Here is an 18,113-nt window from a genome sequence, read left to right on the forward strand (position 1 = left end):
TAAGTAACAACTGAGTAGTATTAATAACATCTGTCAACTCATCAAAAGCCAAGGAAAACACTTGGAATCATTTGCCTTGTTTTTTAATTGACTGTTGATGTTGTTCCATGTAGGATTTCATTTGAAAACCAGCGTACCACAATAAAAGCTTAAAAACCATTAACCTTTATTAACTTCACTCCTTTACTTCCTTCTAACTAAATTATTAATTTTCATCTATATTTATTCTTCCTTTGAAACGTCTTTCTATACAGTTCATTCAATTTCTAGTCTTAGGTCTTGTTAATAAATACAGGCCCTCATCAGGATATGGCAGTGGCATTCCTAAGAAATCTCATTATGAAAGCAATTGTTTCAATGAGGGACAAAAAAAAAATTGGGATTAGTTCCAGAAGTTATATTCCTGCAGTGGAAAAAAATATTAATAGCTCGTTAATGAATCTAAAACCCAAACACTGCCCAGCAAATAAATCCATACTGTTACAGAAGTAGTAGCTTCAACTCTCAATTCAGCACAGTAAAGATTAAATGCAAACTTTGCATTTATACACAGTATCAGGAACATATTTACCACTCAAGAACTGTCATCCAAAATGTAAAAACAATGCAAATGTAACATCTTGGAAATACAAAATATTACACAAACTACAAGGGAAGAATTGACCAAAGATGTTATTATTCTGCTCAAATAGTCTGTTAGCATTTTCTATTTCTTAGTTGAATCTTTCTCTTTTTACTATCATAAAAAGCTAAATAATACTGGCTAGCCACTGAGCAAATTCTCCTCCTGAATAATTATCTCGACGTCTCAGTGATTAAGCAGAGCATCAAACAAATGTTTTTGGCAGGTAGTCCCTGCACCTCCTTGGAATAATCATTCTCTTTCCCACCCCTGCTTAGCATCTCAGCTCCTTAATAACAGTCTCTCAAATGCATCCTGCCCAGTCCCTATTATTAACGTTCATGGCTTTTGCATAAGGGAAACCCTGGCATTTGTCACTGAATTCTAACATTTTAAAGTTATACCTTTCAGTTCCAGGTTCCAATTAGTCCATTGTCCATTTCCCCCACAACACTCATATTAAAAAAAATACAATGTTTTAAAAACAGGTAGATCTTTCTGTAAGGATAAAATTTTCAAGACTCTAGAGTTATAGGTGATCAGACTCAACGTTGCTCGCCTCTATCCTAAGAACTAAAAGGTGGATGAAGTGGGCAAGAACCTATCTAAGTGATTTTTAAGGATAAAGAGAATTTCTCCATTATATAAGTACAACAGGCCTATGCAGAATACTACTGGTTTCAAACAACAGCAATAAATATGTTGCTCTCTGTGTTGGTATTCGTTTTATTTTTTTTAATTTTAAATAATCTACAATCTGGTCAATTCCCCAACGTAATTAAGAGTTGACTGAATATATTTGCGGAATAATTAAAAATGAAAATATTGAAAGTTCTTGCTCAACAGTCATTCTTTCAGCACCCTTAGAGAAGTCAAAATCAAAATATATATAATCAAAGTAAAGAAGAATCAATTAAGCACTTTTAAAGAATTTACAGAGGAATAAAACTATATGGGGAAAAAAATCAATAATCTTTTGGTTAATTTGTCTTCCAGCTCTTTTACACAGCGTGAAGAGGAGACAACACAGAGAGGAAATAGAGTAAAAGGACTTGCATCAATGACCAACAATGCAAAAAGCTTAAAAGCTGCATGGGAGTTGAAGCTGGATAGAGAACTACCTACCTAGTATTATTACATTAGGATGTCAATCCTATGACCTACATTTCCTTCTTAACAGTATCATCAAGTTAGACTTTCTCCAAAAGATCTACAGAAGAGCAAAACAAGTTACAAAACACACAGAAGCTGCTAATATTGTGTCTGCTTTCAAAGAATGTCAAGACACTTTCATAAAATTCAAATGTGGGTTGAAAATAACATTTAAGTATTTTTGAAAAAATAAAAAACTCTTCAGAGATAACACCTGAACATCTTAAAAGTATCCAGAAAAATAAGAATGAATGACCTTGATAAGGAAATTTAGATTATCTTAAGCATTCTAAATCGTATTTCCTCATCATCACCGTGTCCAAATCAGACAGTACATTTTGTCTGCCATTCTTCTGCCAAAAGGCTCAAATAAAATACATGAATTCTGAGTTTAAGTGTCATTAAAAGTCAGTTGAATTAAAAAATTTATCAACATATAAAACATTTTGCTGTTAGCCAATCCAGACATCTGAAAACTTAATGAATTCAAGATATGAAAGATATGGACTATTGGTCATCCATTTAACTGGGTTCTGAGGTGTGATCAAATATGGTGAATGTTTAAATTTAAAAAATGCATTACAGTAAAAGACACATTGCCATTAATCCCCCTCAAAATACTCCCCTTTGCTTTGAACACACTTATCCCACTGTTCTTGCCACTTTCTGAAGCAGTTCTGAAAGTCCTCTTTCGTGTCTTCAGTTGCGCTGTCGTGGTTGCCTCCATGTCCTGAATCATTTTGACTTTGGCGAGGAGCCAGAAGTCACACGGTGCCAGATTCAGTAAGGTGGATGAGGACATACCATAATGTTTTTGACAGAAATTGCCATACCAGACGCGATATGTGACACAGGGTGTTGTCCGTGATGGAGGATGAAGATACGAAAGAGGACTTCCAGAACTGTTTCAGAAAGTGGTAAGAACAGTAGCATAAGTGTGTTCAAAGCGAGGGGGAGTATTTTGAGGCGGACTAATAGCAATGTGTCTTTTACTGTAATACTTTTTTAAAAAAATTTAAACATTCACTGTATTGTTTGATCACACCTCGTAGTAGCTGTCAAAATGGCAGCTTCAAATACTGGAGAATCCTGAAGGTCTTCAGTGTTTGAGTAACTGGATATTTTTCCTAAAGAGTGTGTCAAAAGATTTGTAAAACAAAGCATTAGATCTAGACTCAACTGACTTACTGCTTCATCTTTTGTAGAATGTAAAATAATTTTGGGGGTTGGGGGCCCAGAAAAAAACCCATATTAAAGGAAGGCAAACTAACAAATGAAAGAGTAGAGAAACTTACTTGTTCTTAGACTGATCATGTTTTCCAAAGTATGAAAATGATTAAAATAACCCGAAATATCAAAAATGAAAAACTGCTGTTAAGAGTAACTTTAAAAAAAAAATAGGAAGTTCTATGTGTTAAGTTAAATTTGGGGAGTCTTCTTCCAGCTCTTTTTCTGAAAATTAGTGCATCTTATACTGTTCAAAAATGAAGAAGATATAAAGTCCAGAAAGTATAACTTTGTTTCAATGTAATACCCAGTGGTTTCCAAGTTTTGCCTACTGGTCAAAACTGATGTAAGAGTACATTCCTTGAAGCTTAACAATGTTGTTTCATTTGTTTAAAAACATTTTCATACCTAAAAGTAAACTTGACTAACAAATTTGCAATTATCTGAATAAATTATAATTTTTAATATTAGTTATAAATAGTTAAAAAAAAGGAACACATTTGCCAAATTTCCAGTTTTCTTCACAAAACAAAAATATTCTTCTAACATGGGAGTTAAATGGTCTGGTATTTTATAATGTTTACAGGATAAATTTAGCTTGGCAACAAGGCTTGACAATATAACACTAAAATCAAGCCTTCCAGTCTCATCTCCTCATCCTCACTCTACCCACTCCTTTTCTTTTTACTCAGAATAGTCATTTACATGTCCATCTTCCCTTTGTTCACTCCCTATCAGTTGCAATTCGCTCTTACTCCTACGTCCACAGACTTCATTTCAGGCAAGCATACCCAATTACCCACAAGCCATAAGGCCAGGTTCAAGGGTGGCTCTGCCCTTACCTGAACAAAATAAAAACCTCCATTTTTAAAACTGAAAGCTTTTGGGAGAGATACCAAGATTCCGCAGTAGGTAAACGCTTGCTTCACTCACGACCACATCAAAATTACAACTAAACTACAAAACAACCATCTTTGAGAATCACTTAAAATCTTGCTGAACTGAAGCTCGACAACTAAAGACATGCAGAAGCCACCTCAAGACTGGTAGGAGGGGCAGAGACGCGAAACGGGCTGGTCCTACCCCATGTGACCATTAAATATTGGGAGGAATATTTTGGCTGTGGAGGTCCCCCCCCGCCCCGCAACTTCCAGAGGAGCAAGAGGTCCCAGCCCTAACCAGCCCAGGGTTCCAGTACTGGGGAGAGAAGTCCCCATAATTTATGGTTGTAAAGACCAGCAGAGATTGTGACTGAGACGCTCCTCCTAAAAGGACTGCGTGTGGACTTACCTACCAAATGAATCACTCGCTCTGAGCTCCAGCGCTGGGGCAGCAGCTGGAAGGAGGCCAGGACAAATGGTGGGGAATTGAGTTGTCTGGCTTGGGACAGGGGCTGGAGAGGCAGCTTTCTCCTGGATGGGGGAGCTGGCGGAAGCCATTGCTTCTTTGTTGAGCCCTCCCCCTTCGCAGGCGTGCAGACACAGGCGGCCGCCATTTCTGAGTCTCTGCTGTTTGTTCACCAAGCCCTAGTGATTGGAGACCCCTCCCCGCCCAACTTTTGGGCACACCCAAGCTGCTTCCAGTGGGTTTTTCATATGACTACCTGCCTTAGCTCAAGCTGCAGACTTTCCTAGGGTCTCTCAAAGATTCGCAGAACCCAGACAAGCAGCATCTGGCTTGGGCATGGCCTGTACCTCTGGCTGAGCAGCCCTAAGCCCGGCACTAGTGACAGCCAGCCTTGGTTCGAAGCTTGGCCTGTCAAGGTGCATCCAAGCACAGCACGCACGGCAGCCATCTGCGGATTTATTTGTGGCTCCTGTTGGGTGGCACACCAGGTGGGTCACGGGATGCAGCTGAACCTGACCTGCAGTGGGTTCCCTCCCAGGTGACCCTGGGGCTGGCATACCCATTGGCCAACTTCAAAAAGAGTTGGAGCATCACCCAGCTGCCTCCAAGTACAACACACCCAAGAAGCAGACTGGACAGGCACCAAAGCCCTGCGGAGGCAGATCCTGCTCTACAGGGTCAGCCCCTGCACCACAACTCCCCCACTGTAGTCTAGGCCAGTCCTTACAACTAGTGAGCCCAAGGGTCAGTCCTTCCCAATGACATGCAATTATCAACCAGGCTCACCTACAACAGAAGGGCACACACAAGGGACATACCTGGAGTGTGTGGCTCAGGTGACCAAAAAGACTGTACCACTGAGCCCAAGAGCACATCTACTACATAAGGCCACTTTACTAAGACAAGAAGACATAGCAGCCCAACCTAATACATAGAAACAAACACAGGGAGGCAGCCAAAATGCGGAGACAAAGAAACATGTCTCAAATAAAAGAACAGAACAAAGCTCCACAAAAAGAACTGAACAAAATGGAGACAAGCAATCTAGCAGACACAGAGTTCTAAACACTGGTTGTAAGGATGCTCACTGATCTCAGGGAGAACTTTAACAAAGAGATAAGAAACATAAAAATACAGATAGAAAACATGAAAAAGAACCAGTCAGAAATAAAGAATGCAATAATGGAAATGAAGAATACATTATAGGGAACCAACAGATTAGATGAAGCAGAGGATCGAACCAGCGATGTAGAAAATACGGTAGCAAAAAACACCCAACCAGAACAGCAAAAAGAATCCAAAAAACTGAGGAGAGTTTAAGGAACCTCTGGGACAATATCAAGCGCACCAACATTCACATCATAGGGATACCAGAAGGAGAAGAGAGAGCAAGGAATGGAAAACCTATTTGAAGAAATAATGATGGAAAACTTCCCTAACCTGGTGAAGGAAATAGATACACAAGCCCAGGAAGCACAGCAAGTCCCACACAAGATGAACCCAAAAAGGCCAACACCAAGGCACATCATAATTAAAAAGCCAAAGGTTAAAGACAGAGAGAGAATCTTAAAAGCAGCAAGAGAAATGCAGTTAGTTACCTACAAGGGAGTCCCCATAAGAATGTAATTTCTCAACAGAAACTTTGCAGCCAAGAAGGGATTAGCAGGAAATATTCCAAGTGATGAAAAGCAAAGACCTACAACCAAGATTACTCTACCCAGCAAAGCTATCATTTAGAATTGAAGGATAAAGAGCTTCCCAGACAAGAGAAAGCTAAAGGAGTTCAGCATCACCAAACCAGTATTACAAGGAATCTTAGAGGGACTTCTTTAAGATGGGAGCGGGGGTTAAGGATGGGTGAAAGGGGAAGGGATTAAGAAGTACAAACTGGTTGTTACACAGTGGTCATGGGGATGTAGGATATAACATAGGGAATATAGTCAGTAATATGATAACTATGTATGGTGCCAGACAGGTATTTGATCTATCAGGGTGACAGATGGGAATGGGGTTAGGGGCAGAGTGCAAAAGGTGAAGGGATTAAGAAACACAAATTGGTAGTTACAAAATAGTCAGGGGGAAATAAAGTATAGGGAATATAATCAATAATACACAAAGAATTATGTATGGTGCCAGGTGGTACTAGTTAGGGGGATCACTTCCTAAATTATATGATGTCTGGCCACTATGCTGTACACTTGAAACTAATATACAATAATATTGAATGTCAACTCTAATTGAAAATTTAAAAAGGGGCGGAAAGATCAATAATATTGTGACAGCATGGTACGGTGTCAGACAGTTGCTGGACTTATCATGTGATCACTTCTTTAGCATAGGGCATATAATCAATAATGTGGTAATAACTATGTACAGTGACAGGTGGGTCCTGCTGAATAACTATGATGCTATGATGTACACCTGAAACTAATATAATATTGTATGTTAGCTCTATTTTAATACAAATCTTAAACAAACAAACAAACAAACCTAAAAGTTCTTGAGAACTCAAATTTTATTGTGCTTGATCTACCCTTTTAATAACATACTGGGTAAGGGCATGAACTTTGAAGACCTGGACGGTGTCATTAACCAGTTGTGCACTGGTGCACATTATTTAATCATTTGACCATTAGCTCCCTTATATGTAGTAATAATAATAATAATAATAATAATAATAATAATAATAATAATACCCTCCTCAAAGGACTGCTGTGAGGACAAAATAAGATTAAGTATGTATTGTGTTTAATATAGTGCTTGGCAGAGAACAGGTACTCGATAAATTTAGTTGACAATTTGATATTGTTAGGTTCATAATGAATTCTTAGCTTTTTTATTATCTTGAAGTACCTGCCTCCTTCTGGTTCTTTTAAACTAACGTGTCTGACACACTGCTTGTCCTATTATCCAACATCTGCAGTTTGTTCTGATATCTGTTTGTCTGCCTGACTTTTAACTGGCTACCGTGTCTCTGAACTGATTATCTGCTATCTGTTTACCTATCCTTTCCCAAAGATCCCCAACTTCAGTATACCCCAGATTTCTCTCCTGGTCCTAGCTTCCACCATGCTTCTGCTCTACCACCTATAGTTCCTGTGATGACGCTTGACTCCCATGTAACATATGGACTACAAAATTTAAATCTATCTCACAGGGCCAGTTAAATTCTACCTCTTCCATGAAGCGACCAATCTGAATACTCACCAGTCTATTTCACATGAACTCCAAAAGCACTGGTCATCTGTACTACTCTACACAGGATTTGCCGAATTGTGAGCCACACAATTGACACATTCATTCATTTAATAACACACAAGAATGAGACCACTTCAAGAGATGTGTTAAGCTAGAGACTTGTCAAAACAAATGGTAAACAACTTTTTTTTTAACTATAGACACTAAAACAAAGAACATTTCACATGGATTTGAGGGGGAAGGGTATTCACACACACACACACACACACACACACACACACACACACACACACATATACAAAGGCCTGACAATTAAGTTCACAATCTTGTTGCAACAATGTTGCTAACCTTTTCTGATATCACAGGGATTATTCATTATGAATCTCTATCAACTGGACAAACAGTTAACGAAGGTGACTATATGGAAGTGCTGAAAAGGCTGCGTGAAAAAGTTAAGATGACGTGAACTTTTCGCCATCAATTCATGGCTCTTGCATCATGACAAGGCACTAGCTCACACAGCACTGTCTGTGAGGGAGTTTTTAGCCAGTAAACAAATAACTGTATTGGAACACCCTCCCTACTCACCTGATCTGGCCCCCAATGACTACTTTCTTTACCCGAAGATAAAGGAAATACTGAAAGGAAGACATTCTGATGACATTCAGGACATCAAGGGTAATATGACAGCTCTGATGGCCATTCCAGAAAAAGAGCTCCAAAACTGCTCTGAAGGGTGGACTAGGAACTGGCATCAGTGCACAGCTTCCCAAGGGGAGTACTTCGAAGGTGACCGTAGTGATATTCAGCAATGAGGTATGTAGCACTTTTTCTAGGATGAGTTCAGAAACTTAATTGACAGACCTTGTATACACTTAATTGAAAACGAGGCAACTTTCACTATCAACCCTCTGATTCTCCGTATTTCAGTTCTAATGCTTCATGTTAAAATGGAGTTCATTTTCTGCATGATTTCTCCTATCCTCCCAAAACAAAAAAACCTTTAAAGTATGGTACAGTGTTTTATATATAAACACGTATGCATGTGTGGTATATGACTTCTTTTATATCTTTACTGAGATGTTTTGTTAGACTGTGAAACTTGTGTTTTATACATAATCGAATCTTTTAGTGTGAATTATTAACAGTTTTGCAGAAGAAAAAATCTGGTTTCTGAAAGCTTTGTTAAAGCAGAGAATTCAGTCCGAGCAATCTGTACTTCCCTGCTCACTCTTTCTTGGCAAGCTCTGTCCATGCCAGTGCCGTCTGGCTTCAGCAACCTCAGTGCCAGGAGCTCGGAGTGCAGGCAACATTCTCAGCAGCACAAACAGGATTCGGTTCCTTCATCTTCCAAATAAGACTTAAACCCTAACTAGGCCTGTAACATTTAAGTAAGATTTCTCCCTTATAGCTAATAAACTAGGCTTCAAAATATTGAGGACAATTCTAATTTTTGTTAATAACTGAACCATACTGAAGGAAATATAAAGTGTTTAGAGCTTAGTCAAAGGTAAATCAACATTCTCTGACTCCACCCCACTAGCCCAACTGGTTTAAAAAATAATAATGTTATTATTCAGCTGTTTAACATGGTTGTGAGCAAAAGTCATAGTCAAGAGGAAAAGAAGATCAACATATGCTTTCAGGCATGAAGAATACTTACTTAAAAGAGGTTTTTTTAGTGTTTCTTACTACATTTTTATCTATAAAATTGTACATATTTAAAAATAAAGCTTTAAAAGAGAATTTTATGGAAAAGAAACTTAATGTATATGCAAAATTCTGAGTGATTTGGCTTATTTGCAAAATCCCTTTTATTTTGGGGAAGAAAGTCATTTTATAAAAACTTCCCCTCACACAGAAATGGTTTTATAACATTTTTACTAATGAAATAAAAAATAAAGTATGAAAATTGCCACAACTATACAAAACAACCATAATTTGTTATAATAGAATACTAGAATAGGTATTCTTTGACTTACTATTTAGAGTAATTTAGAAAATTAAAATAAAATATTGAAAATTGCACTTAAGTTCTTTACTCCTCAAACTCACACTCCCTCCCCATAGCAATAAGACTGGCATTTCCTTAGAGTAAAATGGTGACATGGTGACTAGAAAAGGACACAATTGGATATTTGTCATTCTAACATTTATTCTATACATGCATTTGAAAATGCAAAGGAAAAAGCACCTTAGATAAAAGCATCTGATCACACAGTAAATCTGCCAGTGATGACAAATGTTTAACCTTGGTGTCTACCTGAGCAGTAATTCTGACCCTAAACGAAATGATCAATTAGGATTATTATCTTCAACCTTCACTTCAACTCCTCAGACCTTCTCTCCTACATCCCCAAACATATTGTAAGCAAAGGCTCTATAATACATTCACAGAAAAGATATAAATCTCTCGTAACTGTCAAAAATAGCAGTCCCAAGGATATTTGCATTTTGACAGTTTCCAATGCCTTAGGCTTAAAGGAATAAAGCTTGAACCAGAATTTCAAAGGTCAGCTTCAGGATGAAAAAGTACTTTCCCCTAAAATGATATTTCATAGGCTAGCCAAAGTTTAGGAAACAGCATTAAGTGACAGTCTGTCCAAGCTGAGTTTTAAATTTTTCTATTTGAAAACCAAATCAAGCTAGGTTCTTGGTTTTTAAGAGCCACAGAAGATTTCTTTGTTGGTGGTAAGAGCAGCCAAGCAGGTAATGATTTTTAATCTTGTTGCAAATGGAGGAAGAATGGGCATGGGGATTGCAGGGCTGGGAGACTGGAGGAGACAGGACGAGACCTAAAGGGATGAGGGAGGCTGTAAGGAAAACAGAGGCTGTAAGAACTGGTAATTCTTCTCACCACACAAACTTTGAGGATCGGTTCAGAGGTGACTCATTGAAAAATGGATAAACATAGGCAAAATCTTTTTTCCTGTCGTATCTATTTCGATGCATTTTTCTAAAAGAGTCTAAAGATAGAGAAAGCTTTGACATGGGCCAACTTTAGAGCACTACCAGCCTCCAAAAATAAAAGCTATTTAAAACATGAAAGAAAGAACAGTAAGGACAAAATAATAAATGATGGAGACCATGTTTATGGTTCTAAATATATATTCCCAGGTAAGGATAGCTTATAGGTATCTTAATAACACAAAAATGCCTTATTGTCTTCAGAAAGAGTCTACAAAGAGAATCAAGAAAATGAAGGAAACTCTAGTTCCCGTGTATCAGTTCCTGGGAGGTGATGGGGGGAGGACACAGGACCAATGGGGTAAAACTGAGTTTCTCTTCAAAGGAAACTTTTCTGTGTTAAGGAATCACAGGGAGTGGTTTGCCCTGGTTCCTCTCAATTCCTTATCTTCTTCTAAATATATTCTCTATAACATGAGAACTCCAGCCTTTGCTTCAGCCCCTTCTAAATGTTACCAAACCCATAAGAAGGCTTGGTGGCAGAGCAAGAAAAACTCAAAAAGGCCAAAAGATATAGCTCTGTTTCTAGTCCCATTGGGCACTGTTAATGATTTCACTTGTGTACTCTAGAGTCACAGAGACTTGAGCTGGAATCTTGGATCCGTCATACACTATAAATTTAGCAAAGTTTCTTGACTTCTGTGTTTTCTACCACTTCCTCATCTAAAAAATGGTAATAGTACTGGCTCCTCCCTTTCAAGATTACGGTGAGGAGTATATGAGATATTTAACAAAACATTTAGCACAACCTGATCTTCAAGACAACATAGGGCCTAGCACAGTTGTTTTCCCAGTAAGATTACAGGATTGTGATCAGAATCCACTAAAACAGAATAGAAAATAGCAGAGTACATGCAGTAAGGGCAAGTACCATTTCCACAATCCCCACCCCCCACCCCCATTCTCTCTCTCTCAACTGAGCCTCCTGCAGTTTCTCTGTATTGCCTCCTCTATGTAACCTTTAACAGAGAGCACATCTCATTCTTCCTCAGGGCACAAGACCATTTTGTATAAAATTCTACAACACTTATTAGAATGTGCTTGTTTATATGTGTTGTCTCTACCATTAGAATATAAACTCCAAGAACTGCCTTATATTATCTCTCTAATTCTGGTACCTAAAAAATCCTGAATGTTCAGTAAATTTTTGTTGAATAAATAAATAATAGCCAAAATGTAATATGTATTAAAAACAGACAAAAACAGTTAACCACTTCATTTCTCATTATCTGATCAGATTTTATTATTGTATAGAAATTTAGCTATAAGTCACAAAATCAAAAAAGTTGTTCTTTTTTCCTAATATGCCTAGCATACTTACACTTCCCTTCCATCTGGAAGTGATGAATAAATGATTATTTAAAAAACCGAAATGTGTGGTGTGCATAATGATCTTTGAAAAGTAGAACATCAAAGCATATAGACATTCTGCACAAGTAAAGTTTTATTTAAGGAGACCAGCCACATTCATGCTTCCTTGTTCGGGGTAAAGAAAATTAAAGAAAGTTATTAGGCAGAAAAGGTTTCTTCTTCTACATGACAACTGTCCGAGGATCCCCTTTCATAGGTACTGCATGTACCACGACAACACATCTAAATAACAACATTGGGCAGGTACTTGCATGAGTACTTAATAAGAGAAATATGAAGAACTTTAATATTTTTAACATTCCTATACTCGTATTATCACCATCATTCTCAATCTATTTAAATGTAAGAATCAAAGTTATACAAATTCACCAACTCTGCCTTTATAATATCACAAAAGGGCAAAACACTGAAAACAAATCTAAAGAAACACTTCACCATGCTTAGAGATATCAAAAGTTGACAACCTACTAAATCAAGGTTACATATAAAACTTGGTTTTACATTAGTCAAAAAAAATAAAATAAAACGTTTCCCGTAAAATGAGACTTAACTTTTTAAAGTATGGGTTCCTTTATAGTGATCTTCCGAAATATTTGTTTCTAAATCATTAATAACGTAACTGAAAAACTGGGAAGGTTCCAGGATTACAAGTATCAAGATTACAACTCTCTTGATATAGTAAACTATATACATGAAATAGTAAGAAAAAAAGTGGCATTGCCATCTTAGGGCTCAGGCATTTTGTTCCCCTTCCCCAGACTAATTAATGAAAATGATCCTTCTTACCCACTGTAAACTCGTTAAACATCTAAGGAAACAGTTATTTCACAAAAACTTCCTTCCTTTTGTCATTTTAAATATATTTTTAAGTTATTATAAAACTCTATTTCAAAGTAATTTATTGGGCTTGGACATTAAAGCCAAGTCTTAACAGTTAACATTGATTTATTGAAGGAAGAAAAAAAAGATAGGCTGTGATATACTCTTTTTTAAAATTATTTATTTTTTTCAGTTACAGTCGACATGCAATAATATATTAGCTTCAGGTGTACAGCACAGTGGTTAGATATTTATATAATTTATGCAGCGATCCCCCAATTAGTCTAGTACCTATACAACTATACATAGTTGTTGCAACATTATTGACTATATTCCCTATGCTGTACTTTATAGCCCCGTGACTATTTTGTAACTACCAATTTGTATTTCTTAATCCCTTCACCTTTTTCACCCACCTCCCCAACCCACCCACCTCTGGCAACCATCAGTTTGTTCTCTGTATCTGTGAGTCTGTTTCTGTTTTGTTTGTTCATTTATTTTATTCTTTAGATTCCACATATAAGTGAGATCATATGGTATTTATCTTTCTCTGCCTGACTTATCTCATTCAGCATTATACCCTCCAGGTCTATTCATGTTGTCGCAAATGGTAAGATTTTATTCTTTTTTATGGCTGAGTAATAGTCCGTTGTATAAATGTACCACATATTCTTTGAGATACATACTCTTAAGAAACAAAACTAATGAAAGTGACAATAAGTTGATGCTACTCATTAAAAATTCTTCCCTATATCTGAAATGGTCATTTTAACGACCCTAATAAGGGTGGCAACACTCACCAGTATGGATCTTCTCATGTCTCTGTAGCAGGTACTTCTGTATGAAACGCATGTCACATTGACTACACTGAAATGGTTTTTCGCCTTAAAATAATTTCACATTCACAAATTAGTTACTGGATCAAACACAGTTTATAGTTACTATTCCTGAAGAAAGATAAATCTCAGAAGCCCAAATTATCCACACAATTTTTTAAAACTGTTCATTAACAGAATGTTACTTCCTCTCAATTTTTCTCCAACATTGTAAAATTCACATTCTCACAATTAGACAAAAATGAGACTAAATCTGATCTACAGCCTTCAGGGGAAATAAATAAAACAATTTAAAACAGAATTTAAAAATCATGAGGCTAGAAAGGACTCTGTAGGTTACCCAGTGTGTCTTAAACATCTTTTCTTCCTTTTTATTTGGAGGAAGATCCACCCACCTTGTTCTCCCATGGCTAACTATCACTTTATGCCCTTTTGCTTCTTTTCTCCAGAAGCTTCAGAACTTTCTAAACATCCTTAAAAAAAAACCTCTTGTATCTTTAAATGTTCCCTCTCAGCTAGAGAACTTGCTTTCGAGGAAAGTATTCTTTGGTCTGTTCTATGCAAAGAAACTTTCCAGAAATCCTGAAACAATTCCTACCTTACTACTTTCTCATCTTCCTTTTTACCACACCTTCTTGAGTAGTCTATCCTACATCTCAAACTCTTCACCACTACTTGTGCTTTAACCCTTATACTCTACTTTCTTAAAAACTACTCGTAATTTTCGTGCTATTTATTCTAATGGTTTTGTTCTCAGTTCACTATCCTCTCTGGGGGTTGTGCCATTGTTGACCATACTCTCCTTGGTATTCTTTCTTCTTCTGGCTTCTGGGACAACTGTATTTTCTTAGTCCATCAAACCTACCTTACAGCTCTGTCTCCTCACCCCCTTAATTAAAATCCTTACATGTCTAGTCTGTTCCCCAAAGATCTGTGATCAGTTATTAGTTCTGCTCTCTACACTTCATGTTAATTATCTTTTTTTTTTTGTATTTGACTCCCAAATTCGTATTTCAAACTCCATCTGGACATCCTGAATAGAAAAGTAAATGTTGACAGGCTTTTAATAGTACATTCTTTACTGTTTCTCTAGCTAAAAAGAACAAATTAAGCCAAATAAGTGTCCAATTAATTTTGCACATCCATGCTAATTGTTTTCTCATTTAAAGTTTTTCCTGGTTTCCCTCTGGCCTATGAAACCTCTGATTTGAAATGACAGGTTAGCTATGGTCTTAGGAATGAATGACATTTACACAAAGATGAAAATAGCAAAGATAATTTTAATGCCCATAAGCCCATTTTAATTCAAGAAATACCTGTATGAATGAAGACATGTCTCTGTAAGTGATAGTTCGTTCTAAAGGCAGCATTGCAGTGCTCACAAACGTGAGATTTTGGGGTTTTCAAACCAAGTGATCCATCCTCATTTATTGTAAGGATCTAGTTTAAAAAAGGCAAAAACAAAAGAAGTTTTAAAAACATAATACTAATTTGTATAAAAAAGATAACGCCTTTTAAGGCAAACAATAGTCACCAGAGATTATGAAATATTTTTTCCTAAATAATTTTGAAAAGGCTGTTAAAATAATGTGTCATTAATTGTAGAAAAGTACAGGGTGACTGAGAATGGGGAAAGATCACTAATCAAAACTTAGAAGCTGATTAAGTAAGATCTCAGCACTCAGCCTTTTCTCTCCACAGCTGATGTCTATGTAATAGAGTCCCTAAGTGTTCCCTTCTAGGGTGAATATAACTTTATTTTCAAGTTCAAATTCTCACACACGCAGGACAAAAATCTTATGTTTTAGGCATGGTGTAAATATTAATCAATATAGGACTGGTTAAGTAAGTTATGGAAAATGAATACAATTAGTATCATGTGGTTGTAAAGTAAAATGAGAAAGCTCGATATGTACTTAGATGGAAAGAGCTCCAGAATTTACTATGTCAAAAAAGCAAGGTTTAGAATCCAGTATATAACTCTTCTAATTTTTTATACGCGAGTACATATAGGTATATGTATTTGTTTGTATACGCATAAAAACTATTTAAGAAGGATGTATCTAAAATGTATATAACTTCAGTTGTGATGGCTGGGGAACCTGGCAGACAGGAGATAAGGTGGGAGAGACACTTTACATTGTACGTACTTAAAGCACTTTTCTAAATCTTATAAATGTTTATCTATTACACTTCTTTTTATTTTTTAAAGACAAGAAAACTTAAGTTTTCAAGTCATCCTAGGGCAAAATTTGGAATATGGTTCAGTCCAGGATTTCTAAGGTTACTCTAAGACTACTAAACTACTATTATTAAGCATATTCCTAAAGATATTTGTTGCATAAACAAATTAAAGTGGGTATGGAGAAGCAAGATAAATAACAAAGAAATCAACCTTATCATCTTGGGCTTCTTGAGGTTGAGTTTGTGGGCCTGGTCTGGACAGCACCGGAGAAAAGCCACATTTGGGCTTCATGTATTCCAATTTATCAGCCATTTGTTCAACGTGCAACATTAACCTGCCTCTTTCATCACACTTATGGCAGAGTGATAATAATAAATGATCCCTTTTTACATTATTGAGAAGATGGAAGAACACAACATGAAGATAAGCAAATAAAAATAGGAGATAAGATCAGGAGGACCAGGACTAGTAAGAAGCAAACAATATTGGAGGTGGGGGCAAACAGAGTGGGAGCTAAGAAACTGTCCCACACAGAGTAGAGAAATCTAAGAAACACCTTAAGAAATACAAAGGCCTGTGAAAACTGATTAGGGTCTGTAAATACACAGCTATGACCTCTTCTCAAACCTAGAAAAAAGGAGGTTAAAAAAATAAAAAGGCTTTAATTTTTTTAAATATTTTTTTTACTTTAAATTTAGAAAGACAACTCAGCCTATACTGTATGTAAATCGATAGCAATTATTATGCAAATTATACAGGGCCTTTGGTTCTGGGCAAACTGCCAGGGTGGCCAACAATGCTTCCAAGTCTATGCACCAAAGTCATAGAGGGAAACATTTGGCAAGAGAATGGAAGTGGGTGTCACAGCTTCCTGAAGAGTCAGTGAAAACGGAAAGTTTCATCTCTGGCCATTCAGTTTAAAATTTTTTCAACCCCTCCAAGTCACAAAATAATATGCAAGTTAACACTGTGCAAAACAACAACAAAAAAAACACAAAATCTTTTAAAATATGATTTAAAGTATTTCTAACAAGAACATATTAAACATTTTATATAAAACAGAGAACTAAAAACAAGATAGTACCAGGTTATTTTTTCCCATATGTTGATAAATGAGAATATCCATGTGCCAAAAAACATGGCAGCTCAATAGCTTTCTGTGGCATAGCAACTGCAAGGCTTTCATAAGGAACAAATCTGGCCTAAATTACATAATGTGAAACGGATGTAATCCTTGATTGTACAAAGCCCTCTTAGGAACAGTTAAGGAGTTCTAGGTCATTGTTTTCTGCCACCGGAGGTACTGCTGCCTCTCATTGTGAATTCAAGCCTTAATTCAAGGTGGATTTTAGGGATGAAACAGCGAACACTGGCTTGTGAATAGCAGGCTGAAACATCTAACAGATTTATGAAGTTCAAAGACAGAAAACTCAAATTCTTAGGCATTTTACATTTAATGTTGTTTTTTCTTTTCTTTTTAGGCCAGAGTGACAAACATCTTTGTATAAAGGACACAAAGTATTAGGTTGGTGCAAAAGTAATTGCGGTTTTTGCAATTATTTTCAACCTTTTAAACCGCAATTACTTTTGCACCAACCTAATAAAATTCATCTTGCCTCAGAAGATCACAAGTGGCTCTTTCGATTTGTAATCTGTTTTAAATATAACTGCCTGATTTTTGTGTTTTACTCACCATTATAAACCCGGGGTCCAAAACAGTGTCCAGAATATAGTGAGGCTTTATAAACATCTATTGATGTGGCTACCTGCTATCCATACCATACATCGTCACAGCTCACCACTTTATTCTTTTTAAAACTTTTTGCAAGAAGGAATACTTTTCAATTTTTCAAAGTCACCAAGTAGTGCCACAGAGAGGTGAACATGTAAAGAACAAAGTCCCTTAGTGGAACAGAAATGGCACATCAATGAAGGCAAAATTTTCTTCCTTAGTATATAGACTTGGCTTTTTTCTTGTTCACAACGCCTTTCAAGATCTTTTAGTAGAAGTGATCTACCAGTTAAGCGTGTTTGCCTTAGAGATTAGCAGTCTTACTTGATACTAATGCCATAAAATATTTTTGCTTTCTTCTTCCCCTTCAACACATGAATACCACAACAAAAGAATTTGAAATTTCAAAGTTTAAATCCTAAGGTGCTTCTTATAATATCTCCACGTGATTTATCTTGCTTGCCTCCTGTCACTGCCACTTTTGTAGAAATACGGTATAAAGACCAAGCAGATTTTATCAAGAGGGGAAAAATTAGTAATAGTCTAAATAACACTCAACATACTTGACTTTTTTCTTAATTGTTGTTTAGTAAATTTAAAACAGATATTTTCAGTAAATATTTTCAATACCAAATGGAACTCCTCCCCTAACCGGCC

The 18,113-nt window shown here is 36.6% G+C and overlaps 1 protein-coding gene across 2 annotated transcripts in view; it reads right to left on the reverse strand.

Annotated features, from left to right (window-relative positions):
- Positions 1–18,113, reverse strand: part of ZNF148 (zinc finger protein 148) — a 109,396-nt gene that overhangs the window by 7,966 nt on the left and 83,317 nt on the right. For both annotated transcript variants that reach the window (XM_033130720.1, XM_033130729.1), the window contains exons 6-7: positions 14,856–14,979; positions 13,504–13,587 (exon numbers count right to left, since the gene is read on the reverse strand). In XM_033130720.1, coding sequence (XP_032986611.1) covers positions 13,504–13,587; positions 14,856–14,979 — 208 coding nt within the window. The remainder of the gene's footprint in view (positions 1–13,503; positions 13,588–14,855; positions 14,980–18,113) is intronic.

The sequence above is a fragment of the Rhinolophus ferrumequinum genome, chromosome 2 (genome assembly GCF_004115265.2).
Source record: "Rhinolophus ferrumequinum isolate MPI-CBG mRhiFer1 chromosome 2, mRhiFer1_v1.p, whole genome shotgun sequence".
NCBI lineage: Eukaryota > Metazoa > Chordata > Mammalia > Chiroptera > Rhinolophidae > Rhinolophus > Rhinolophus ferrumequinum.